At 50.1% G+C, this 27,930-nt stretch overlaps 1 protein-coding gene across 1 annotated transcript in view; it reads left to right on the top strand.

Annotated features, from left to right (window-relative positions):
* DCAF8 (DDB1 and CUL4 associated factor 8) overlaps positions 1-25,425 on the top strand; it is a 43,565-nt gene extending 18,140 nt beyond the window's left edge. Inside the window, 6 exon segments of the mRNA XM_066609039.1 lie at positions 11,832-11,889; positions 13,075-13,182; positions 14,308-14,438; positions 17,781-17,900; positions 19,682-19,798; positions 24,512-25,425. Coding sequence (XP_066465136.1) covers positions 11,832-11,889; positions 13,075-13,182; positions 14,308-14,438; positions 17,781-17,900; positions 19,682-19,798; positions 24,512-24,631 — 654 coding nt within the window. The 3' untranslated portion in view covers positions 24,632-25,425.
* The last annotated feature ends 2,505 nt before the right edge of the window (positions 25,426-27,930 follow it).

Here is a 27,930-nt window from a genome sequence, read left to right as displayed (position 1 = left end):
CCAAAAATCCCCCACCTCCTCTGCTTGGCGCTATTGCTGCCACTGATCTCGGGAGCACACTGTGACATGCTGCCGGACACCTCCTCCCCTCCCCTGCTCTCGCGGAACCAAGTAAGAGACGTCAGAGGAGGGGTGAGGAGGATCCCGGCTGCACACTGACATCACAGCTGCGGCACCTCTGCCGGTATTTACTAATGTGGTGAGTGGCCGACGGCGGCGAGTGCCAGCTGGGAAGGCTGAGTGCCACCTCTGGCACGCGTGCCATAGGTTCGCCACCACTGCACTATACTATATGTACGATAAGACTTCTGGAACATTGGGCTGCAGCAATCACTCCAATCATGATAGCCGTGTAAGGAGAAATCGGACAAAAGACAAACACCATGATGTAGATTATAGAATTCTGTTTTATTAGAATAGCAATAAGCAACATTTTAATTAAATATTATCGGCCATTTAATAAATGACACAATGATCACAGTGACTCTCAGGTTAGGACTGGTGGAGACCACAGAACTTGCTGCGATCCTTCTGACCAGTCCACCAATGTTCTAAGATGAGAGCCGCCGGACCCAAAGATCCAGAGGAAGGCGAAAAAACTCCCCGGAGAGTTCTACCTCAGGGGGGCAAAAAATTCCTTCCTGACCCCAAATGTGGCGATCGGCTATCGCCCTGGATCCAATCTGTCCTGCTGCATATTGCTGTTTAGATGTATGTAATTATAGACTAGGGACAGCTAATACTGTGCAGAAATAGAAAAACACACCCTGCTTCTGTAATCTAATATACAGTAGAAATTATACCCTGCCTATACCTGCCTTTCCACCCTCAGGCCCCGGCTTCAGGCTACCTGCCCTACCACCCTCAGACCCCGGCTTCAGGCTACCTGCCCTACCGCCCTCAGGCCCCGGCTTCAGGCTACCTGCCCTACCGCCCCCAGGCCCCGGCTTCAGGCTACCTGCCCTACCGCCCCCAGGCCCCGGCTTCAGGCTACCTGCCCTACCGCCCCCAGGCCCCGGCTTCAGGCTACCTGCCCTACCGCCCCCAGGCCCCGGCTTCAGGCTACCTGCCCTACCGCCCCCCAGGCCCCGGCTTCAGGCTACCTGCCCTACCGCCCCCAGGCCCCGGCTTCAGGCTACCTGCCCTACCGCCCCCAGGCCCCGGCTTCAGGCTACCTGCCCTACCGCCCCCAGGCCCCGGCTTCAGGCTACCTGCCCTACCGCCCCCAGGCCCCGGCTTCAGGCTACCTGCCCTACCGCCCCCAGGCCCCGGCTTCAGGCTACCTGCCCTACCGCCCCCAGGCCCCGGCTTCAGGCTACCTGCCCTACCGCCCCCAGGCCCCGGCTTCAGGCTACCTGCCCTACCGCCCCCAGGCCCCGGCTTCAGGCTACCTGCCCTACCGCCCCCAGGCCCCGGCTTCAGGCTACCTGCCCTACCGCCCCCAGGCCCCGGCTTCAGGCTACCTGCCCTACCGCCCCCAGGCCCCGGCTTCAGGCTACCTGCCCTACCGCCCCCAGGCCCCGGCTTCAGGCTACCTGCCCTACCGCCCCCAGGCCCCGGCTTCAGGCTACCTGCCCTACCGCCCCCAGGCCCCGGCTTCAGGCTACCTGCCCTACCGCCCCCAGGCCCCGGCTTCAGGCTACCTGCCCTACCGCCCCCAGGCCCCGGCTTCAGGCTACCTGCCCTACCGCCCCCAGGCCCCGGCTTCAGGCTACCTGCCCTACCGCCCCCAGGCCCCGGCTTCAGGCTACCTGCCCTACCGCCCCCAGGCCCCGGCTTCAGGCTACCTGCCCTACCGCCCCCAGGCCCCGGCTTCAGGCTACCTGCCCTACCGCCCCCAGGCCCCGGCTTCAGGCTACCTGCCCTACCGCCCCCAGGCCCCGGCTTCAGGCTACCTGCCCTACCGCCCCCAGGCCCCGGCTTCAGGCTACCTGCCCTACCGCCCCCAGGCCCCGGCTTCAGGCTACCTGCCCTACCGCCCCCAGGCCCCGGCTTCAGGCTACCTGCCCTACCACCCTTTTTTTACTGTACCCCGTCTGTCTACTATAGCTTTATAGGAAAGCCCTGTGAGTCCGGGTTCACACATGGCGCATTTTGTAATTTTTGGAGAGGCAAAATACACGGCGCTCAGATGCGCACAATCTCCATAAGATCAGTTCTTTAAAATCTTTCTTTTTAATGTTTTGTCCTGATAATCACAGCAAGTAACACGTCAAAGAGGTGTCTGTGCTGACATTTTGGGGGGCTAAAATGGTGCAGTTCTGCACTTCACCACTAGCCCCCCGGCTACACGATGTGTGAACAAGGCCTCAGCGCTACGTGAGGAGCTACTTACCTGGACCCGTCCTCGTCAGGCTGTCCTGCTGAACTGACACAAGATGGTTCCGGTTTAGAACTTTCACATTCTGTTCCAATTATGATGTCATAAGCCCTGTGACATCTTTTTAATTGTGATGTCATCATATTTTCTGCTGTTTTTTTTTTTTCTTAAGATTTTTTAAACTTGTACATGTACTGATCTGAAGAGCTTACAATCTAATAGCATTCTATGTGACGCGCTGAGTTAGTGAGAATCTCGCGATCCAGCGATGCTTTTTGTGCTGAAACACAGCGATTAATAAGTAAAAGAATAGTAAACATTTTTTTGTATTTACTCGGGACGATGATCGCTCAATTTAATTGGTTTAAACAAATTCTGAGCAATAATCGTTCCGTATAAATGACCATCTTAGAGACCAAAAAGGAGAACACCTGCAGCAATTCACATCTGTGCCGGATTTGCTGCAGACTTCAGCTGCGGATCTGCTACGGACATTCCACAGCAAATCTGCCCCGTGTGAACATGTCCTTATAGAAGGCAATGGGAAGTTTTTTTACAGGTTTTTTCCATATATTTAAATGCATGTTATGTAGAGATGAGCGAGCATGCTCGTCCGAGCTTTATGCTCGTCCGAGTATTAGGGATGCTTGTTGCTTGATGCTCGTTACTCGAGACGAGCACTACGCGGTACTCGAGTCAATTCCATTTCCTTCCCTGCATGTTTAGCGCCATTTTCTAGCCAATAGACTTGTGGGGAAGGCATTACCACTTCCTCCTGTGACATGCCATCCCGATCCCACCCCCCTGCAGTGAGTGGCTGGCGAGATCAAGTGACCGCTGAGTACTTAAAGCGGTCCCGCCCGCGGCTCGCCTCAGACACACACTGGGAGAGATCAGGGACAGTGCTGCTGCTGCTATAGGGAAAGTGTTAGTGTAGGTTCCTGTTTTCAAGAACCCCAACGGTCCTTCTTAGGGCCACATCTGACCGTGTGCATTACTGTTGTGGCTGCTGGGAGCAGTTTTGCACCAAAAAATTTTTTTTTCATCTCGCGCTGTGCAGGCCGTTACAGCTATAGCGTTCTCAGTCTGCAGTCAATTATACCGAGTATAGGGGCAGTGCTGCTGAGAGAGGGACAGTGGTAGTGTGGGATCCTGTCTACAAGAACCCCAACGGTCCTTCTTAGGGCTACCTGTGACCGTCTGAATTTTACAGGTTGTCTGCTGGGAGTTGTAGTGCATTGATACTTTTAATATGAACCAATTTTTTCAACAGGGCTGCCTCCAGGCTCTGTTACAAATTAAGCAACAGTGAGCTGTATCTTTCCAAAAATGTTTATGGGTTTCACCTGCCCTCTCGGTTGATACATTTTTCAGAGGTACACTTGTACTCTTGGTACACTTATTTTGGGGGCCCACGCCTACACTCTTATCCAACTAATTTTTCCGGCCTTCGCCTACGCTCATGGTACCCCAATGTTTCAGAGGTTGGCCTATACTATTACTACAGAAATTTTACTGGGGTCTGCCTGTCTATACTTCTGCTACAAGAATGTTACAGGGGTCTGCCTATACTGCTGCTACAAAAATGTTACAGGGGTCTGCCTATACTGCTGCTACAATAATTTTACGGGGGTCTGCCTATACTTCTGCCACTTAAATGTTACAGGGGTCTGCCTATACTTCTGCCACGTAAATGTTACAGGGGTCTGCCTATACTTCTGCCACGTAAATGTTACTGGGGTCTGCCTATACTGCTGCCACGTAAATGTTACTGGGGTCTGCCTATACCGCTGCCACGTAAATGTTACAGGGGCCTGCCTATACCTCTGCCACGTAAATGTTACAGGGGTCTGCCAATACTTCTGCCACGTAAATGTTACAGGGGTCTGCCTATACTACTGCCGTGTAAATGTTACAGGGGTCTGTCTATACTTCTGCCACGTAAATGTTACAGCGGTCTGCCTATACTGCTGCCCCAAGGATGTTACTGGGATCTGCCTATACTGCTGCCACTTAAATGTTACAGGGGTCTGCCTATACTTCTGCCACATAAATGTTACAGGGGTCTGCCTATACTGCTACAACTTAAATGTTACTGGGGTCTGCCTTTACTGCTGCCACTTAAATGTTACAGGGGTCTGCCTATACTGCTGCTACAAGAATTTTACAGGGGTCTGCCTATACTGCTGCCACTTCAATGTTACAGAGGTCTGCCTATACTTCTGCCACGTAAATGTTACAGGGGTCTGCCTATACTTCTACTACAGAAATGGTACTGCAGTCTGCCTATACTGCTGCTACATAAATGTTACTGGGGTCTGCCTTTACTTCTGCCACGCAAATGTTAGAGGGGTCTGCCTATACTTCTACTAAAGAAATGTTACAGGGGTCTGCCTATACTACTGCAACCGAAATGTTACTGGGGTCTGCTTATACCTTTTCTACTGGAATGTTACAGGGGTCTGTTTATACTATGGGTGCACACTGACTTCCCATCATGGTGTTTTACCTATCAGGCCCAAAAATACTCACTGACTAGGGCAGTGATGGCGAACCTTTTAGAGACCGAGTGCCCAAACTGCAACCTAAAACCCACCTATTTATCGCAAAGTGCCAACACGTCAGGGGGCGGGGCTTATCACGGCGTATGATTTTACCCCCGTCGTTCTAAAAAGGACAGGGCCGCATCTAAATTGACAGCATGCAGATTTCGACTCCTATTTGGACGCGAAAATACTGCAGAATGTCCTCAGCGGAAATTTCTGTGGAAAATTCTACAGCATTTCCGCATCCAAAAAGCAGTCAAAATCTGCACCCTGTCTATTTTGAACAGCCCTGCCCATTTCCGCCACCTGTAAACATACCCCAGCGGTAATAGTGACACCCCCCCAGCAGCCCCAGCGGTAATAGTGACCTCCACATCACAGCGGCCCCAGCGGTAATAGTGACCACCCACTGCGATAATAGTGACCCCCACCACACAGCAGCCCCAGCGGTAATAGTGACCCCCACCCCCCAGCGGTAATAGTGACCCCCGGCCCCCAGCGGTAATAGTGACCCCCACCCTACAGCGGCCCCAGCGGTAATTGTGACCGCCCCCACAGCGATAATAGTGACCCCCACCACACAGCAGCCCCAGCAGTAATAGTGACCCCCACCCCCCAGCGGTAATAGTGACCCCCACCCAGCAGTAATAGTGACCCCCCCACATCACAGCGGCCCCAGCGGTAATAGTGACCCCCCACAGCGGCCCCAGCGGTGATAGTGACCCCCACCCCACAGCAATAATAGTCGGCCCCCAGTGCATTAGGGACACCCCCCAGCAGCCCCCAGTGCATTAGGGACACACCCAGCGGCCCCCCCAGTGCAGTAGTGACACCCCTAGCGGCCCCCCAGTGCAGTAGTGACACCCCCAGCGGCCCCCCCAGTGCAGTAGTGACGCCCCCCAGTGCAGTAGTGACGCCCCCCAGTGCAGTAGTGACGCCCCCCAGTGCAGTAGTGACGCCCCCCAGTGCAGTAGTGACACCCCCCCAGCGGCCCCCCAGTGCAATAGTGACACCCCCCCAGCGGCCCCCCCAGTGCAATAGTGACACCCCCCAGCGGCCCCCCCAGTGCAATAGTGACACCCCCCAGCGGCCCCCCCAGTGCAATAGTGACACCCCCCAGCGGCCCCCCCAGTGCAATAGTGACACCCCCCAGCGGCCCCCCCAGTGCAATAGTGACACCCCCCAGCGGCCCCCCCAGTGCAATAGTGACACCCCCAGCACAACAATGACACCCCCCCCCCAGCGGCCCCCCAGTGCAATAATGACACCCCCTACGGCCCCCCAGTGCAGTAGTGACACCCCACAGTGCCCCTCCCAAGAACCACATACTTACCCCCTCCTCCTCCTCCCCCTCCTCCTGGAAGCTGATGCTCCTCTTCTGCTCAGCTATGGTCCCAGCACGCATATTAACTTTTTCATCCCGACTTCTGCCTCAATAGGTAATTCCCAGCAACCTGATTGGTTGTTTGGTGAATCAGCCACCCAAACAACCAATCAGGTTGCTGGGAATTGCTGATTGCTGCAGAACTGGGGAAGAAAGTGTTCATATGCTCCCGGCACACACTGACACACACGCTGCTGGACGCCTCCCCCCTCCCGGCGGAACTAAGTAGTAGGAGACGTCGGGGCAGGGGGAGAGGGATTCCAGCTGCACACTGAAATCAGTGTGTGCCGGGATCAGCGCGGCTAGCAGTGCCGTTTGTGAATGCCGGCAGGGGAGCCGCGGCCCCTGCTGGTATTCACAAGTGGTGAGCGGCTAATGGGGCGCGTGCCAGCAGGGAGGGCTCTGCGTGCCGCCTCTGGCACGCGTGCCATAGGTTCGCCACCACTGGCCTATCTTCAGAATAACTTATCAATAGTAGATCGTTGCGGGTCTGTCCCCAGAAACCCCAACAGATCAGCCATTCTTTGGACCGCAGTGCTCCTACACCGAGCTGATTTCTGCAGGAAGCAGACGGCTCCGTTCCCACCGCAGTGGCCAGGTTTGGTATAGTAGGCAAAGTTTCCCTTCATTTCATTGGGAGCTGGAGACAGACCCGCATTCATCTACTATTGATCTATTTTGAGGATAGGCCATCGATAGTTTACAACTGGACAACCCCATTACAAGTGAACTACGGTCAATCAGTTGGCTCAACACTAATGTCACATGTTGTGTAGGGCGATGGGGCTGCGTGCAGTTGAAAAAGTAGATTACTGCTTGCTAGTCCTTGTTCACACAGTGGTTCTTGCCACCGAATCAAACGCGTGTCAAAATCCACATCAAAACGTTTGAATGGAAATCTGCATTGTGGGGCAAAAAAAGCCTTGACGGCACTTTTTGATGTAGAACCGGAGACGGTAGCAATACAAATCCAAGGCAGAAATCTACCGTAACTTGCGGATCTCTGTAGCAGATTTCCTTTGAAATCTGTCGTATTATTCTGATGCGGATTTTTAGCACTCTCTCACAGGCGTTTGCAGTAAACGCAGCGTTTTTCAATGCTGGGCTTCCTGTGATTTCAGCAGCGCTGGCGTGCGTTATGCCAGCGTTATGCCAGCGTTATGCCAGCGTTATGCCAGCGTTATGCCAGCGTTATGCCAGCGTTTGGGCTGCGTTTTCTGCACAGCTGATAACACAGCCAAGGAAGCTGAAAAAAAAAAAAAAATACCTAGTAGGCGGGGTCCCTGCAGGGTTCCAGGTACTTCTGTCCTCGCAGAGCATCTCTTGCTGGTAATGGGGTTTCAAGACCACACCTCCAGCAAGAGATTGCTCTGATTGGCTGAGCCATTCATTCATTGAATGGCTGTGATTGGCGCTGGATTAGCCAATCAGAGCAATCTCTTGCTGGAGGCAGGGTCTTCAAACCCCGTCACTAACAAAAGATCCTCTGACAAATGCCTGGAGCCCCGGAAAGCAGCGCCAGGGACCAGGACAGCGCCTCCATCTGTGAGTATAATTTTTCTTTTTTTTTTTTTTTTGGTTGTGCAGCTAGTGCTGTCCAAAACGCGGCACCAAATCTCGTCCACACGGGACGGCTAATCCGCTGCGGTAAATCCGAATGAAACCGCGGCCGCCGCAGCCGCGGTTTCAAAAGATGCAGCATGTGTATTTACTTTTCTTTTTTGTTTATTTTCGTCGCGGCCGCGCTCTCCTCTATGGAGCGCCGGCCGCAACGGAAAAGCAAGCGGCCGGGCCGCTTCTAAACCGCGGCGGTTCTCCTGGTGGAAATCTCGCGGTTTTTGCTGCGGCCAAACCGCGAGATTTCCGACGGGAATCTGCCCCATGTGAACCCAGCCTAAGGGTGCTTTTACAGGAGATGACTTTGACTGTAGAAAATCTGTCCAATAAGACACTTCTGCGTGCGGATTTCACCTTTTAGGTTTTTTGCAGAATCAGTATCAAATGTGCTCTGAAAAACATCGGGGCTTGTGTACGAATACGGTCTAGAATTACTGCGCAAATGTGGACTAGACAGTCTTAAACTCAACAGATCTTTCATCAAACCTTTGCTGAATGATAAGTCTGTTGACTCTTAAGACTGTGTAGTCTGTTTACACCCGGCTTAGTTTATGCCACAAATTGTGCCAATATTTTAGCCCACTTTCGCACAGTTTTTGGCACCGTTTTGGTTATACCCTTTTCTCACAAGTCGGGAAAAACTCCCCGAAATTGTCTCAATACACATGGTGAAAGTGCTGCACAGCATGGCGGCCTGTTACTAGTGCCAGGAAATGGTAAGTAAGCCCTAATGTGTCAGCATGTCCTTGGTGATGATTCTCAGCCCGGTGTAACGATGGACAAGCTTGGCCATCTCACCGGCCCCCAGGTGTAAGGTAAGACGGCGGCTGATGCTCCCTGTTTGGCAAGTATCAGCTGCTTTCTTTTTGTGTGCTACGAGGGTCTCGGTGAGACGGCCTTTACATGACTGCGACGGCCCCTTTAAACAGGCGATCGTTGTCTTTCACCAAATGGCCAGCGGCTGGGTGTGCCAAAAACTGATGAATACGTGTGAGAGATCCTCCACTGCTGGTCTTCAAAAAACCCCTCCTAGCCAGCTGTAACGTGCGTTGACCTGCATTCGCTAGGACATGGTGGAACTTTGGGGCGGGTTGTACTTGCACTACACAATGGTGATCAGAAATGGTGTGTGATGAAAGAGGAAATGACTGCATGAATCACAAGCCTCCCCGTATAGAGCGGCAGTGGGAGGTGGGCGCCCACCGAGCCCCCTTGTCCTGTCCATGTCCTCAGTTCATAATTCAGCCACAAACTGGAGACTCGAGTCGTCAGACACAGACAGCTACATTAAGGGAAACTTGTTGTCACCTTCTGAGCCCTATAAACTACGCTACGCCGTTCAAACGTGAAAGAACGGGGGGTCTGGGGCGCCGTTCCATGCTCGGCGGGTGCCCCGGTCCTGGTCTAGGCCTCCTTATTGTTGACCGGTGCGCACAGCGTGACTCTCTTCAAACAGCGCACACACTCTCCCATAGAGATGAATGGGAGTGCTCACCGAGCGCCTAGTGCTACAGATCAAAATATTACAGCATGTTCTATTTTAATGCGAGTCCACAGAAATCACAATGGGTGAGAGAAAAAAATCACACTTGCACGTACATGCGAGTAAACTGCATGAGATTTCCATGCGCAACACGCATCGCACTTGCATGTTAAATCACATATTACCAAGCAAGATATCTGTCAGAGTTCCTCAAACTGATATTGCGCCGGCCCGAGTGTAGATACAGCCTTAAGTGCCTGGTTGTCAGGCAGTGTGACGTAGCCACTAACCTGTCAGACAGGACTCTAAACTGGAGGGGCGCTGTCTGGCGGCAGAGAAGGGACGGAGCAGTAATGGCATTTGTCTTAAGCTCCCCTTACACGAGCCGATTATTGAGCTCGTTCGCCCAACAGTTGTGCCGCGTACAAGGAGCAATCAGCGAATGCTCGTTTGCTGGCTGATTCTTCAGTTTCAGCGGGCGTTTAAGACCCGTATGGACGGAGATGAACAACCAGACGAAGTGGACAAACAGTCATCATTCTGGTCGTTCGTTCCTATAGGTCTAGTCTTGGACCGTGTGAAGGAAAATGAAATCGGAGCTGATCAACGTGTATTGATTGGCGCTCCTCACATTGGACCGAGAACTCTGCTAGTCTAAAAGGACGTTTTAAGGCCTCATGTCCACGGGCAAAAGAAGAATTACAATCCGCAGCGGATTTTAACTCTTCTCCCGCGCGCGGATCCGTGCCCCATAGGGATGCATTGACCACCCGCGGGGTAGATAAATACCCGCGGATGGTCAATAAAAGTGATTTTAAAAAAAATGGAGCATGAAAAAATCTGGACCATGCTCCATTTTCATGCGGGTCTCCCGCGGGGATGGCTCCCGCGGGCTTCTATTGAAGCCTATGAAAGCCGTTCAGATCCGCGGGAGACCAAAATCGGAATTTACTCACCTGCTCCGGATCTTCCCTTCGCCGCGGCGCCATCTTCTCTCCATCACGGCCAGATCTTTTTTCTTCGGGCCGGCGCATGCGCGGGGCACGTCACCGACGTCATCCTGCGCATCCGCCGGGCCGAAGAAAGAAGATCCGGCCGCGACGAGAGAAGATGAAGCCGCGGCGAAGGGAAGATCCGGAGCGGGCGAGAGGTGAGTTAATTCTTATTTTTAGGCCTCATGTCCGCGGGGCAGGAGGGACCCGCTACGGATTCTCCATGGAGAATCCGTAGCGGGCCTGATTTTTCCCGTGGACATGAGGCCTAAAGGGAACCGGTCCCCTCAGAACAGCACCATAAGCTTAAGTAAAGTTCCAGGGGTTGACGGGGAGCCGGAGATGTCATTTTTATACTAGCGCGCTCCTAGTCGGTGGAGATGGCACTGGCAGCAAGCTCTTCTCTGTGTGACTAGTGCGTCCTCCCCTATAGACTCATATGGGAGAGCGTCCGCATGTCATTCAGACCAGAGTCATATCTACGTGTCCAGCGCGATCTCCACCAGCAGAGGGCGGCTGAGTATAAAAATGACATCACCCGGCTCGCCGTCGCCTCCCATAACGGCGCCATCACTTGGCGTCTGCCGCTGTTCTGAGGTGACTGGACCCCTTTAAAGTTTTCCCTCTAAAATAAACACTTGGCGTAAACCTCTTTCTGTAGTACTACAATTCCCAGCATGTTTCCCAACAGCCATACCTCCAACCCTTGGAGATCCCCGTGCTATCCCATGCCAGGTTGCCACTTCCTGGGACACCTTTTATTAAGATTGTTGGTTTTGCACATCCGTCTTGGCACACGGCGCGCTGGAGCGGGGTGCGCCAATATTATTAAGGTAAGGTAAGTCCTCAGTGTCGCCGTTCTTTAGTCCTGGCGTCATGGCGCACAGGATGCCAGCACTGATGCCAGGCGATGATTGCTTGCAGCGGTCAGAGGAGATCTGCTGATAATATCTTCGACAACCAAAACCGGGAGGGCCGTGGGGCTGAGGACCCGTACGTAACGCTGGATTTGTTTTATCATATGTGCGCCTGCCATTGAATTGCCATATGGTAACTGGACAATTCCTTTAAAGGGGTTGTCCAGGACTAAAAAAAAACATGGCTGCTTTCTTCCAAACACAGCGCCACCCTTTGTCCATGGGTTGTGTCTGGTATTGCAGCTTGGCTCTATTGAACCCACAGACAAGAATGATGCGGTGTTTGGAAGAAAGCAGTTGTGTTTTTCTAACCCTGGACAACCCCTTTAACTGCACTTGTTTTCCTTTGCTCTGCTCTGCTGTTATGTGGCCAGTAGAGGGGGCACTCTGTGGGTAATCGCATTGCATTTGGGAGCGGTCATCTCTAGGTTAATGGCAATGCGTTGCTTCTACCACACTGCTTTCATTCCAGTCCCCCCCAGCAATGAGAGAGAGAGAGAGAGACTGAATCCTGATATTACGACAGTAGGGGGCGCCAGGAAGCTCTTAACAGTCTGTCTTTTATGTTCCAGGTAACAAGTGAAGCAAAAGCAAATATCACGTGTCTGGTGTACAGCCATGACGGCACAGGTGAGTGTGCAGCCTCCTATGTGGCTCTAGACAATCTGGGGGACACTTAAAGGGGTGTTCCTCCTTAATTAATGGAGGGGGATACACGAGGTGGAGGTAACTTTTCAAGGGTTAATGAGCTTGTTTGGTGCAGGGTACGCCGCTCAGCGCCCGCCAGCCCTATGACGCATGTTTGTTTGGCTCCTGTCGGCTCCATCTGCGGAATCCTCCAGACCGCACAATAACAAGAAGCGATCTGCAAATATTCCTCGTCTGCTGCGACACGTTGTCACGCCGTGAAAAAGCTGCTGCTGATTAACCCCTTAAAGACCAGAAAGCCCAGCGCAGTGAAAAACGCACAGGACAATTGTTAAAGCACCTAGTAAATCACACGGGAAACTGTCAGTTTACCCCCCCATCGGTGTTTCCCTAGCAACAGGGGATGGGCTATCTTCACAGGTGACTCCCATGCCCTCAGAGGCTGTAGGCTTACAGATCTGCAGACACTGTGCTAATAATCTCTGCCTCTCCTGGGTGTGTGTATGTCTGAGTATACATGTATTATAGTGGGATTACTTATTTGGCCTGAAATGTCCTGGGGCAGCAGAGGGGTGGGCATTCAGCTACTGCCTCCTGCTGATTGGACCACAGACTGCAATGCAGCATGGGAAGTCATGGCATGGAAGTCAGGACAGTGAACTACTGGCAGCATGCTTGGCTTACTACATGAAAGTGGATTGGAAACAGCAAAGCAATGCAAAAATGGGGAAGGCAAACTGAAATTCAGAACTTAGACATGAAGCAGGGTGCAAACAGAAGGAACCGAGCGAGTAAGGAGCTAACTTGTATAGTACAGCTGGCACCTTCAAGTGTGGCCTCCTCTCTGACCAGTGATGGCCTGAGAGATAAAAGGACTGCGCTGCTGTACCAGGCACTGCGGATATACAGTGTATGAGGAAGTCCCTGGTAGCGCTCACCCAAGTGTCGCGCTCCCTTGAAAAACTTGGCACTTTTTTTTTTTCCTGCCAGAAAATGGCGCAAAATGTTTTGTGTAACACCCGCATCCCTTTAAATATACATTGAATACAAAGGTGTGTTTTTTACACCCCCCCCCCCTCCCCCAGTGTTGGTTCCTAACCCACCAAAGAACCCTGTTTATGTAGTTGTCACTCAGTGGGGTAATGACTACTTCCTTGTCTCCTCCAGAGCTCCTCGCCAGCTACAACGATGAAGATATCTACCTGTTCAATTCCTCTCACAGTGATGGGGCACAATACATCAAGAGGTACAAGGGGCACCGGAACAACGCCACAGGTGAGTCGGCGACCCCCGGGCTGGATGCTATTGTGTGACATGCTATGTAGGAGTTGATGGTTATCGGAGATGTACGTTCATTCATCCAGCAGTGGAGACGTATAGAAGCGCCAACAAAGGGGCAGACGCTCGTACATGGGCTGATCTGCCAACTGATCTGCTGTACATCTTCTGGTGCGAACAGGGAGATGTACCGCCGACCTACGGAGACAAACAGTCCAATTATCCTGTAGCGTAAAGCAAACGAGCGCCAATGGACTTGCTGGTCAATCGGCACTTGATTACATTGGGCTGACGATCTGTTCATGCCAAAAACCTCAAGGGTTTGCTCAGACGTGACGGAGAGGCGGCAGCGCCAAATCTGCAGCATATGTGTGACTATAAAACAGCACACAGCCCACCGCAGGAACCGAACGTGCAACACCTATATCTGTCCCCTCGCAACAGCTACTGAGCACTGCTGCTGGTTTGGTGCTACAGAAGTAAGCGCATCACCTGACCGGTGACGCTCAGTAGCAGTTGCTGGGTAAGAGATGGGCGCAGTGCTGTGGCGAGGGCGTAGTATCTGAGCGGTAGAGGAGTCTGTGCAGGCTGAATTCGGCTGCGGTTCTCGATGGGGAGAAAGTGTTGAGGAAGTGTACAGTACCGCATTAGTCCAGCAGAGGGAGCCGCAGGCCAGGATAGTACTCGCTTCTAGTTTATTGCTATATGATATACCATTTAGCAGACTAGACCTCAGTTTGGCTAGTGTTAACCCCTCCACTGCTGCACCGCCAGCTCCTGCAATGCTCTGCAGGCGACATCCGTTCATTATAGTGTTCTCCCTGCGTTCTCATTATGGCCGCCTCTGTGAAAGGCTGTGAGAACTCATTAAATATTTCCAGCTAAGTGATTCTTTGTTTGTGCAGTTTTATGCTAATATGTCCTCTATGAACTCCTTTAACCCCTGTGCAGCGGGGCGGGGGGCTGTTCTGGTTGTCTAGGGTGCAGGAAATGCTGGGAGTTGTAGTACAAGCATAGAACGGTTATGTCCGGTGCAGCGCTTGTACCAGAGATTGTTGCAGGGGGGGGCAGGCACTTGATTACATTTTAGATTTAATTTTTTTTTTAAATTCTTCTTTTCAGTGAAAGGCGTCAACTTCTACGGGCCGAAGAGCGAGTTTGTGGTGAGCGGGAGCGACTGCGGCCACATCTTCCTGTGGGAGAAGGCGTCTTGCCAGATTGTGCAGTTCATGGATGGTGACAAGGGGGGAGTGGTAAGCAGTACAAGCGATGGGGTTCTGCCAAGCTAGAAAGTTATTCCCGGTCCAACTATCTGATCGGTTGTCTGGGACCCCCTACCGATCCTGAGAACGGGGGTCCCAAAGATCCCTGTATGAATGGAGTGGTGGCTGCTTCATTCATTGGACATAGACTTCAAGCACTTGTCCATCTCCAGCAGTCTCGTTGCGATGCATGGGGCTGCAGTCCACATGAGCAACCACCGATCCCCGATGCATCGGACCCCCTTGCTCTGGATTTGTGGGTAGACCCCAATCAATCAAATTGTTATCCCCTTTAAAGCAACCCTCCGGTCCCAGACAAACAAAGATGTCAGCACTGCTTCTCAAACGCTACTTGCTGCTTTGTTTTTTCAGTGCTATCCACAGGGTAGCATGTAGTGTGTTAGACCACCAACATATACTAGTGCATCAGGTCGTCAGATGTTTGTCCAGGATCGGAGGGTCAATTTAATAAAAATCCATTGCAGCCGCAGCCCAGGACCCCTGCTCATCGATTGTTCGCTGGGCCAGTGTGTTCACGCTTAGCTAATTTCTGCAGGAAGCAGACAGCTCCATTCTCACTGCAGTGGCCAGGCTTGGTATTACAGGCAAAATTCCTATTCAAGTTTGGCCACTGCAGTGAGACCGTTGTGATCAGCTGAGTGCACAAGGACACCGGCCCAGCGAACAGCTGATTGGCAGGGGTCTCCGGTGCCTCTGCGGATCTAGTATTGAAGGGGTCTCCGGTGCCTCTGCGGATCCAGTATTGAAGGCCTACCTTAAGGATAGGCTATCAATAGTTTATAACTGGACAATTCCTTTTTAAGGGGTTGTCTGGTTGCAAACTATTGATGGCCTATCTGCAAGATAACGTATCAATAATAGATCGTGGGAGTCTGCCACCGAAGACCCTGATCAGCTGTTTGCCGGGCCAGTGCATTCAATACTCTGAGCTGATTTATGCAGGAAGCAGATAGCTCCGTTCTCACTGCAGTGGCTAGGCTTGCAATTACAGATAAATTTCCCACTGATCTGAATGGCATGCAATTCCACGCCTGGCCACTATAGTGAGAACAGAGCTGTCTACTCCCTGCAGAAATTATCTGAATGTATTGAGTGCATCAACCTGGACAATGGCTGCTATGCGGGGATCCTGGACGGCAGACTACTATTGATGGCCTGTCCTAGGGATAGACTATCAGTAGTTTTAATTAGCCTGTTCCAGCATTCAATGAGAAGGAGCACATGGTGATCAGCCATCCTCCCTCCATCCAGCTTGTGTTGTCCGCTGACTGCTATAACTCATGATAAGCCTTATTTTCAGTCTCGATGGTGTAGTTAGGCCGCAGATAAGCCGTTTACTTCCCCGCTGCCCTCCGGGTGGTCAGTGTCTTCACACACGGCCATAATTCTCACTTATGTCTGCTCCTATTGTTGGGACGTCTCCGGGCTCCTCGGGCGTTCAGTATGGTGGCGCTCTGCAGCTTCGCCTCCTCACCGGTAATTCATCAGCGCTGTTTTCTATAGACGCGCAGCTGCGGCCCGTAATCTGGTAATTTGCATAACTGCGCTACATCTGTCTTGTGATTGGGGAAAGGAGGGGGGGGGGGGCGCAGCTTGTTATTGCTCCCTCCAGTAATAACGCTTATAAATGCGCAATGAACTCTTCGGAAGCGGCGGCCCCCGATGTGACATCGAGCTGCAGTGTAATAAAACGGCGGATTTTAATACGAAATTATTTTGCGCTCCGCTGGAAATTATTTATTTCTCCAGCATTGTGTTTAATGAAAAAAAAAATTAAGGGGGGCCACGAAATCCCCCCAGCTGGAGGGCCGGGCAGCCGTTCTGCTCCTCTCATAGGGCCACAAAATCCCCCCAGTTGGAGGGCCGGGCAGCCGTTCTGCTCCTCTCATAGGGCCACGAAATCCCCCCAGCTGGAGGGCCGGGCAGCCGTTCTGCTCCTCTCATAGGGCCACGAAATCCCCCCAGCTGGAGGGCCGGGCAGCCGTTCTGCTCCTCTCATAGGGCCATGAAATCCCCCCAGCTGGAGGGCCGGGCAGCCGTTCTGCTCCTCTCATAGGGCCACGAAATCCCCCCAGCTGGAGGGCCGGGCAGCCGTTCTGCTCCTCTCATAGGGCCACGAAATCCCCCCAGCTGGAGGGCCGGGCAGCCATTCTGCTCCTCTCATAGGGCCACGAAATCCCCCCAGCTGGAGGGCCGGGCAGCCGTTCTGCTCCTCTCATAGGGCCACGAAATCCCCCCAGCTGGAGGGCCGGGCAGCCGTTCTGCTCCTCTCATAGGGTCGGCACTGAAGCCAGCTCTTAGTCAACGGGGCAAATGAGTTGGGGTCGCTATTAGATATGAGCGAACCTACTCGTTTCCAGTAATTACTCGATCGAGCACCGCGATTTTCGAGTACTTCCGTACTCGGGTGAAAAGATGCGGGGGGAGGCGTGGCAGAGCGGGAGACAGGGGGGAGCCCTCTCTCTCTCTCCCCCCCCCCCCCCCCCCCCACTCGCCGCTGCAACCCCCCACTCACCCACGGCGCCCCCCGAATCTTTTCGCCCGAGTACGGAAGTACTCGAAAATCGCGGTGCTCGGGCGAAAAAGGGGCGTGGCCAAGTAGGTTCGCTCATCTCTAGTCGCTATGGAAATACTACTTGAACTGTTCTTCAGTTATATCACGGCTTCACACTCGGTTCGCAGTTCCACCTGCTAGTTTTACATTGGTTAACCCCTTAAAGGTGCGGCACTGTTTTTGTTTTTTTTTTCTCCTCTCCACTTTCAAAAAAATAACTTTTTTTTTTTTCTTTTTCAAACCGATGGATTGTGGCGGCCTGCAGGTTGTTTTTTGCGTATTCTTGGATGGTTCTCTGTAATGTACTGAACGTTATCAAAATTACTCAGTGGAATGAAATGGGGGGAGGGGGGAATGCAAAACCGCTTCAGAGGTTAATTTTTGGCTTGCGGATTTTTCCGCAGCGTTTTATATTTTTTGTCGCGTATTTGGTGCGGTTTTGGCTGCGTCCGTAGAGGTCTATGGACAAAAAGCGCTGCGGAAAAGACAGAAGAATGGACATGCTGCATCTTTGAAAACCGCGCCGCAGTTGCATTTCCGCACTGCGGCTGTGCGGGAAAAAAATCCGTCCTGTAAGAACAGCTTTTTGGCAAATCTCATTTGTGCTGCATTGCACTGCAAACGCAGCGGTTTTGCCGCAGTGAGGATATGCAACGACAATCCGCGGCAAAACCGCAGCAAATCTGCCCTGTGTGACCCCAGCCTTACACAGAGGAGTCCGCATTGAAGGTATATAATTATACGTGGTGTCTTCACAGGTTAACTGCTTGGAGCCGCACCCCCACCTCCCCGTTCTGGCGACCAGTGGCCTGGACTACGATGTGAAAATCTGGTTGCCCACGTCCAAGGATCCGACAGAGCTGGACGGACTGAAAGAGGTGAGCCCCCAACACCGTACCAAGCCCAGCACTTAAGGGGTTAACGTTAACTCAAGAGCGTCCCTCTGAATGTGTGGGCCCAAATTAGTCAGCTCAGCAGTGAGCTCATCTCTGATCCATATGGCGCTGTAGTCACCGCGCCCGGGAGATGAGACTCGTGGCGTGCAAGGTACAAAACGGAGAGACGAGAATGTAACCGCTTCATTGCCAGCTGATCTCATTAATGGGCTATAAACCTGCACATAGACCATTTTATTAAAAGGCAGCGGCTTTGCTGACTACTGACAGCGGGGCTCCTGCTCCAACAGCCAGGAATGGAGAAACCTCAGACCCCGGCAGTTTAATCCTTACATGCCACAATCAATAGCAACTGCAGCGTGTAAGCAGATAACGGGAAGAGGCTCCTCCTGTCACCCATCGGCACCCAGCAGTACGATCGTAAGGCACCAATGGGTTCTCATGGCAGCCGGAGGCTTAACAAAGGTCTCTATACTGCTGTGTGCCTCTGCCGGAGGTGAGGAGTAATAGGCCGCTGTCATAGACTTAGTATAATGCACTACACAAGTAATGCAGTGTACTAGCGATCGCACTATAACATCTTCAAGCCTCCTTCAGGGACTAAAAATTAGTGTCATTAAAAAGATCAATAAAGTTTAATGAAAAAAAGTCCAGTTGAAAAAAAATACACATTTCCCCACAAATACCGGTATTAAAGGGGTTGTCCCGCGAAAGCAAGTGGGGGTATACACTTCTGTATGGCCATATTAATGCACTTTGTAATGTACATTGTGCATTAATTATGAGCCATACAGAAGTTTTTCACTTACCTGTTCCGTTGCTGGCGTCCTCGTCTCCATGGTGCCGTCTAATTTTCAGCGTCTAATCGCCCGATTAGATGCGCTTGCGCAGTCCGGGTCTTCTTCTTTTCTCAATGGGGCCGCTCGTGCAGGAGAGCGGCTCCGTGTAGCTCCGCCCCGTCACGTGCCGATTCCAGCCAATCGGGAGGCTGGAATCGGCAATGGACCGCACAGAAGCCCTGCGGTCCACCGAGGGAGAAGATCCCGGCGGCCATCTTCACCGGGTAAGTAAGAAGTCACCGGAGTGCGGGGATTCAGGTAAGCGCTGTGCGTTTTTTTTTTTTTTTTTTAAGTCCCTGCGCCGAAACGGGTTTTTTTTTTTTCAACAGCCCCCCCCGTTCGGCGCGGGACAACCCCTTTAAATATGTATTTTAAAAAGTTTTTTTTTTTACAACACATATTGGGTATCGCTGCATTTGCAACAACCCAGACAATGGAAATATTTCATTTCTCTTGCCTGCTCCTTTTTATGGTCTCGCAGTAATCGTGCTGGTCAGAAAGAATATTATGTTGTTTTCACTGACTGAACTCTGGAAAAAGTAAAAAAAACACTGGAAGTTCTGTGGGGGTGTCAATGTTACCCCCACCAAGAATAAATAAAAAAGTAATGAAAGTTCTACAACACTGTAAAGGAACCCCAGAGTGCGGCCCCCAAAATGTGCAACTCCTCCCACAAATCACACCCTCATGCGACTGACTATGCCAACGCGTTACGGCTCTTGCAATGCGATGATAAAAATTGCTTGGTCCTTTAAGAGCCAAAACAGACTGGCCACTAAGTGGTTAATCAGCACTCCTGATAATGCGGCACTGGAGCTGATGGGTTAGACTAAGGTTTCCCTTCCATCACTGTATGTATGACTAGTAGCGGGCACACCGCTGCCCTCAGTCACTGCAGCACTCACTAAGCTCCTCGTCTTCCAGGTTATAAAGAAAAATAAGCGGGAGCGGGACGAAGACAGTCTACACCATGCGGACCTGTTTGATAACCACATGCTCTGGTTTCTCATGCACCATCTTCGGCAAAGGGGGCACCGCAGGGTGAGTATGAGGCCGTCTCTGAAATAACGGACGTATGTACTGCTGATGTCACTGTGTTCTGTTTTTTTAAAATTTTTTTTATGGTTACATTTTACAAAGAAACCTCCTTGAGTGCTGCACCCTAGGAGAATGCTTACATCAGCTCATCCATATGGGTGTGCGCATAATTCCTATGGACAAGTGGATGTAAGCAGTCAATCCCTTCTCTCAAGCAGCTATAAGTTACTGGCAGTTATACTCCACTATGTACAAGAATATAACTACTATAACACTGCCCCCTATGTACAAGAATAGAACTACTATAATACTGCTCCCTATGTACAAGAATAGAACTACTATAATACTGCTCCCTATGTACAAGAATATAACTACTATAATACTGCTCCCTATGTACAAGAATATAACTACTATAATACTGCTCCTATGTACAAGAATATAACTACTATAATACTGCTCCTATGTACAAGAATATAACTACTATAATACTGCCCCCTTATGTACAAGAATATAACTACTATAATACTGCCCTCTATGTACAAGAATATAACTACTATAATACTGCCCCCTATGTACAAGAATATAACTACTATAATACTGCCCCTTATGTACAAGAATATAACTACTATAATACTGCCCCCTATGTACAAGAATATAACTACTATAATACTGCTCCTATGTACAGGAATATAACTACTATAATACTGCTCCTATGTACAAGAATATAACTACTATAATACTGCTCCCTATGTACAAGAATATAACTACTATAATACTGCTCCTATGTACAGGAATATAACTACTATAATACTGCTCCTATGTACAAGAATATAACTACTATAATACTGCTCCCTATGTACAAGAATATAACCACTATAATACTGCCCCCTATGTACAAGAATATAACTACTGTAATACTGCCCCCCTATATACAAGAATATAACTACTATAATACTACCTCCTATGTACAAGAATATAACTACTATAATACTGCTCCCTATGTACAAGAATATAACTACTATAATACTGCCCCATATGTACAAGAATATAACTACTATAATACTGCCCCCTATGTACAAGAATTTAACTACTATAATACTGCTCCTATGTACAAGAATATAACTACCATAATACTGCCCCTATGTACAAGAATATAACTACTATAATACTGCTCCTATGTACAAGAATATAACTACTGTAATACTGCCCCCCTATATACAAGAATATAACTACTATAATACTGCCCCATATGTACAAGAATATAACTACTATAATACTGCTCCTATGTACAAGAATATAACTACCATAATACTGCCCCTATGTACAAGAATATAACTACTATAATACTACCCCTATGTACAAGTATATAACTACTATAATACTGCCCCTATGTACAAGAATATAACTACTATAATACTGCCCCATATGTACAAGAATATAACTACTATAATACTGCCTCCTATGTACAAGAATATAACTACTATAATACTGCCCCCTATATACAAGAATATAACTACTATAATACTGCCCCCAATGTACAAGAATATAACTACTATAATACTACCCCCTATGTACAAGAATATAACTACTATAATACTGCCCCCTATGTACAAGAATATAACTACTATAATACTGCCCCCAATGTACAAGAATATAACTACTATAATACTACCCCCTATGTACAAGAATATAACTACTATAATACTGCCCCATATGTACAAGAATATAACTACTATAATACTGCCTCCTATGTACAAGAATATAACTACTATAATACTGCCCCCTATATACAAGAATATAACTACTATAATACTGCCCCCAATGTACAAGAATATAACTACTATAATACTACCCCCTATGTACAAGAATATAACTACTATAATACTGCCTCCTATGTACAAGAATATAACTACCATAATACTGCCCCCTATGTACAAGAATATAACTACTATAATACTGCTCCTATGTACAAGAATATAACTACTGTAATACTGCCCCCCTATATACAAGAATATAACTACTATAATACTGCCCCATATGTACAAGAATATAACTACTATAATACTGCCCCATATGTACAAGAATATAACTACTATAATACTGCTCCTATGTACAAGAATATAACTACCATAATACTGCCCCTATGTACAAGAATATAACTACTATAATACTACCCCTATGTACAAGTATATAACTACTATAATACTGCCCCCTATGTACAAGAATATAACTACTATAATACTGCCCCCTATATACAAGAATATAACTACTATAATACTGCCCCCTATATACAAGAATATAACTACTATAATACTGCCCCCAATGTACAAGAATATAACTACTATAATACTACCCCCTATGTACAAGAATATAACTACTATAATACTGCCTCCTATGTACAAGAATATAACTACTATAATAACGCCCCCTATGTACAAGAATATAACTACTATTATACTGCCCCGTATGTACAAGAATATAACTACTATAATACTGCCCCTATGTACAAGAATATAACTACTATAATACTGCCCCATATGTACAAGAATATAACTACTATAATACTGCCTCCTATGTACAAGAATATAACTACTATAATACTGCCCCCTATATACAAGAATATAACTACTATAATACTGCCCCCAATGTACAAGAATATAACTACTATAATACTGCCCCTATGTACAAGAATATAACTACTATAATACTGCCCCTATGTACAAGAATATAACTACTATAATACTGCCCCCAATGTACAAGAATATAACTACTATAATACTGCCTCCTATGTACAAGAATATAACTACTATAATACTGCCCCCTATGTACAAGAATATAACTACTATAATACTGCCCCCTATGTACAAGAATATAACCACTATAATACTGTCTCCTATGTACAAGAATATAACTACTATAATACTGCCCCCTATGTACAAGAATATAACCACTATAATACTGTCTCCTATGTACAAGAATATAACTACTATAATACTGCCCCCTATGTACAAGAATATAACTACTATAATACTGCTCCCTATGTACAAGAATATAACTACTATAATACTGCCCCCTAAGTACAAGAATATAACTACTATAATACTGTCTCCTATGTACAAGAATACAACTACTATAATACTGCCCCTATGTACAAGAATATAACTACTATAATACTGCCCCCTAAGTACAAGAATATAACTACTATAATACTGCCTCCTATGTACAAGAATATAACTACTATAATACTGCTCCCTATGTACAAGAATATAACTACTATAATACTGCCCCTATGTACAAGAATATAACTACTATAATACTGCTCCTATGTACAAGAATACAACTACTATAATACTGTTCTAGTAGTATAAAGTAGTCGGTTGGGTCTGTCTGCACCTGATGTAGAAGGGGATGTCTTTCTTGGCTCTGCCGTCTGTACCGTCATGCAGTCGGGGCCGATCCAGCAGTTCTGTCTCCCCTGCGGTGTGTGGGTTTGTCTATCTGGTGTCCTTTATTTATGGGTAATTACAGAACCGCACGCACACAGTTCTTAATCAGATGCCAAGCTGACAGGGATGTGCCAAACAGAAGCGCCAATTGACAGGTTGTAATTTTCATTACTTAGAATGTTTTTTCAACTAATTCGGAAAGATAGATAAATATACTTTTTTGTGACATCCTGAGTGTAGATTCTGCGCACATGTTGGTAGTGAGCGGTCCACCCGGTGCTGTGATCTCCAACCAGTGGCATGCTCTGCCACTGGTTGCACAGCACTACCCTAATATATACTGAATGGCCCCTATATGACGGTCCCCAACCCTCTCATGATTGGGCTTCCCTGTATGGACATTCTCCCCGTGACCCCGGAGTGCGGCGTACAATCGCGTGACAAGTTTTCCACGGATCAGTTTGTGTGAATCCACATTAGATGGGAAAATCCGACGATCTGAGTGACTTCTAACGAGGCCGGGTCATCGGTGCTAGACTAGCCAGGTCTCACTGCCAACCGCGGGGGTAATCTTTCCATATAATGGTGCGGAGAATGGCGCAATCGACATACAGCGAAAGGGGATCCTGTGGACGGAGACAGCTTTCAGCACCATTGTATCTAAGAGAAGCAGAAGACGAGACTCTGGGGGGTAAAAGCACAAATCTTGTATCACCGAGCAACGGAGAAACCTCTCCTGGTCAGATGGATCCAGATGTCTGCTGCCCCGTGTTGATGGGAGGTCAGAATTTGGCACAGGCAGCATGAATCGCTGACCCCTTCCTGTCCGATGGAGTAATGGTGCGAGGAATGTATTGTCGCTAACGTGCTATGAGAAGGGTGTCTGATAACGTGGCCATTCAGTGGATACATCTATCATCCCCTCGCTCCCGCTTTAGATCGTGTCCTCCCAAGGTTAAGACCCCTCCACCTGCGCTACTCATCAATCCCATTGTGTGGCACAAAGCGCGCCCTCAGATAGTTACTCAATTGCTGTAAATTAGGGGTTGCGTGCGGCAGGTGCCGAGACGGCGCTTCTGTCTCATCTTCTCTGACTCATCTCTCCAGAAGGGAGGAAGAGGAACATAAAAATACATTTCCATGCCTAGTTTACAATGTGATCACACCGCCGGCGATCGCCTGTCTGCAGGAGATCGTTTTATCAGAAATGGCTCTTTTACTTTATTCTTGTTTTTTGTGTTTTTTTTAACCCCCCCCCCCCCCCTCTCAGAGGAGAAGAGATCCTGGTCTGAACACAGCCGACGCAGACTCCGACGACTCCCCCAGTACCTCCGACAGCTCAGACGAGGACGAAGAGGGTCCCGATCGAGTCCAGTGCATCCCGTCATGAGCCGCCTCCTTTCCCATGTTTTCGGCGTGGAGCTTTTTTTCCCCCTTCCTCTTCCTCTAAGGGAGGCGGCGGGGAGTTACTTTACTAACAGACATTTTTCAGCTTTTTATCAAAGTTCTAGGACTATAGTGTAAGAAAACCACGCTATTCCTCGTACGCCCTGGGAGTTGTTTTTTTTTTTTTTTTTTTCCTCTTTTTGGAAAGGGGTAAACTTTTTTTTTTTTTTTTTCTTTGCTTTTGCATAACTGCACTTTGGATATGTCGGCTTTAGAGTGTGAAAGAAGGGGATGATCCACATGATGGAACCTGAGTCTCTTCCCGCTATCCCAGCTCTTTGTTCGAGAGCGTTTTATTACCAGCATTTTGACAGCCTCTGGCATCGACAGGACAGGAACTTTATGAAGAGTTAAAAAAAAATATAAAAAATAAAGCGAGCGGCAGAAGGCAGAGTAAGCATTATTTTTGTAAGGGTTTTTTTTTTTTTTCCTCTTCCGTTTCTAGGAAAATAAGCAGCCATCTTAAGCAGCTTGTACCCCCCGCTTCTCCTATTTGTCTGTTTTTGTTTATTTTGAATGTTATATCTTTTCTTTGTTCTCCTGTTTTCTCGCCCCCCTCCCCCCCCCCCAACCCATCCCTCCATTTTTTTTTTTCCCCCACTCCCTATTGGCCCTCTGTCACCCCGCTCTTTCCCTGCCCCTCGGCCCTCTGCCGCCCCGCTCTTTCCCTGCCCCTCGGCCCTCTGCCGCCCCGCTCTTTCCCCCGCCCCTCGGCCCTCTGCCGCCCCGCTCTTTCCCCCGCCCCTCGGCCCTCTGCCGCCCCGCTCTTTCCCCCGCCCCTCGGCCCTCTGCCGCCCCGCTCTTTTCCCCGCCCCTCGGCCCTCTGCCGCCCCGCTCTTTTCCCCGCCCCTCGGCCCTCTGCCGCCCCGCTCTTTCCCCCGCCCCTCGGCCCTCTGCCGCCCCGCTCTTTCCCCCGCCCCTCGGCCCTCTGCCGCCCCGCTCTTTCCCTGCCCCTCGGCCCTCTGCCGCCCCGCTCTTTCCCTGCCCCTCGGCCCTCTGCCGCCCCGCTCTTTCCCTGCCCCTCGGCCCTCTGCCGCCCCGCTCTTTCCCTGCCCCTCGGCCCTCTGCCGCCCCGCTCTTTCCCTGCCCCTCGGCCCTCTGCCGCCCCGCTCTTTCCCTGCCCCTCGGCCCTCTGCCGCCCCGCTCTTTCCCCGCCCCTCGGCCCTCTGTCGCCCCTCTTTTTTTTTTTTTTTGTTTTCCCCATTAAACCTAGTAATATGTAAGTCTTAAATTTTAGGCTGTGTGGGTAAAAAGAAGAAAGGGAAAAAAAAAAAAAGCATGACAAAAAATATGCACGGAGCGTTTGCTGCTCGAGTGTTTGTGTGAATTTTTTTTTTTTTTTTTTTTATCTCCAGCCGTTGTTATTGACCCCATTCGCTTTATTATGCTGTTTTTGGTTTTTCATGAATTTTTTTTTTTTTTTTTTTCCTGTAATGTTCCGTTTCTCCTCTCTGTTTACCATAGTGGATAATTCCTGTGTTGTGAGTCAGCAGTACATATATTCCGCCTGTTCACTCGCCTGGGAATAGTGACGTCACTATTGTACCGGGTCCCGGTGAGATCACAGGCCGAAGGTTGTTTTTGCTCGGACTCCTTTTTGAAGGTTTACTATGGTTACACATCAATGGGAGCCGTCATGTTAAAACCACTTGGTAGTGCGTTAAACCATCACAAACATTTCTTTGGCGACCGTTCCTAATTTTGTTAAGCGCAGGGACTTGTTTCGTTAGCCGGTGGCTGCTCCGCAGGTCGTTTATTCTCCGGACTCCATGGCGTTCTCCTACCTGGCAGGATACTCTGTACATAATGCGACTGTTTGCACTCTTCAGGATTTCTTTTTGTTTGTTTTTTCTCTCTACGGTTTTCATTAAGACTCTATTAGAAAAAAAATGTGAAAAAAAATAAATAAAAATCTCCTCCCCCAACAAATAATTAATGTGCATTTCTGAAAAAAAAAAGTAAAAAAAAAAATACTGGCTGAACCAAACTTGAGGATTTTGAAGCAGTCAATGGCTTTGCTTTATCACTGTTTTATTAATCTATCGAGCTGGATGTTTATGAAGTTGCAAATTGTTAAGTTTAAACAAATGAATATTATATATTATATAGAAATAAATAAATGCAATAAGACAAGGTTATCCGGCATGTGCTTGGTTTATTTATGTAAGAGGAGGGGGCGCTATGTTGGCAAGAGTATTGCCCCCCCACCACAACTCCGGTGCTGTCCAGTAATGTGTGAGCATGAGGTATAAAAGAGAGGAGAGGATCATGGATCATATCCCAGTACAGAAATAATCAGATGTCGCCATGTGTAGAGCTGACAACGCGGTCTGGCGGGGGGGAAAGGGAGAACGTCGCCAGGTGTAGAGCTGAGGGTGGGGTCTGGGTCTGGAGAGGATGTCGTCAGGTGTAGAGCTGAGGGCGGGGTCTGGCGGGAGGGGGAGAGACGACGCCAGGTGTGGAGCTGAGGGCGGGGTCTGGCGGGAGGGGGAGAGGCGACGCCAGGTGTGGAGCTGAGGGCGGGGTCTGGCGGGAGGGGGAGAGGCGACGCCAGGTGTGGAGCTGAGGGCGGGGTCTGGCGGGAGGGGGAGAGGCGACGCCAGGTGTGGAGCTGAGGGCGGGGTCTGGCGGGAGGGGGAGAGGCGACGCCAGGTGTGGAGCTGAGGGCGGGGTCTGGCGGGAGGGGGAGAGGCGACGCCAGGTGTGGAGCTGAGGGCGGGGTCTGGCGGGAGGGGGAGAGGCGACGCCAGGTGTGGAGCTGAGGGCGGGGTCTGGCGGGAGGGGGAGAGGCGACGCCAGGTGTGGAGCTGAGGGCGGGGTCTGGCGGGAGGGGGAGAGGCGACGCCAGGTGTGGAGCTGAGGGCGGGGTCTGGCGGGAGGGGGAGAGGCGACGCCAGGTGTGGAGCTGAGGGCGGGGTCTGGCGGGAGGGGGAGAGGCGACGCCAGGTGTGGAGCTGAGGGCGGGGTCTGGCGGGAGGGGGGAGAGGCGACGCCAGGTGTGGAGCTGAGGGCGGGGTCTGGCGGGAGGGGGGGAGGCGACGCCAGGTGTGGAGCTGAGGGCGGGGTCTGGCGGGAGGGGGGGAGGCGACGCCAGGTGTGGAGCTGAGGGCGGGGTCTGGCGGGAGGGGGGGAGGCGACGCCAGGTGTGGAGCTGAGGGCGGGGTCTGGCGGGAGGGGGGGAGGCGACGCCAGGTGTGGAGCTGAGGGCGGGGTCTGGCGGGAGGGGGGGAGGCGACGCCAGGT

The sequence above is a fragment of the Eleutherodactylus coqui genome, chromosome 6 (assembly GCF_035609145.1).
Source record: "Eleutherodactylus coqui strain aEleCoq1 chromosome 6, aEleCoq1.hap1, whole genome shotgun sequence".
Taxonomy (NCBI): Eukaryota; Metazoa; Chordata; class Amphibia; order Anura; family Eleutherodactylidae; genus Eleutherodactylus; species Eleutherodactylus coqui.
The sequence above is the reverse complement of the archived record's forward strand: the minus strand, read 5'-3'. Positions and strand labels throughout refer to the sequence as shown.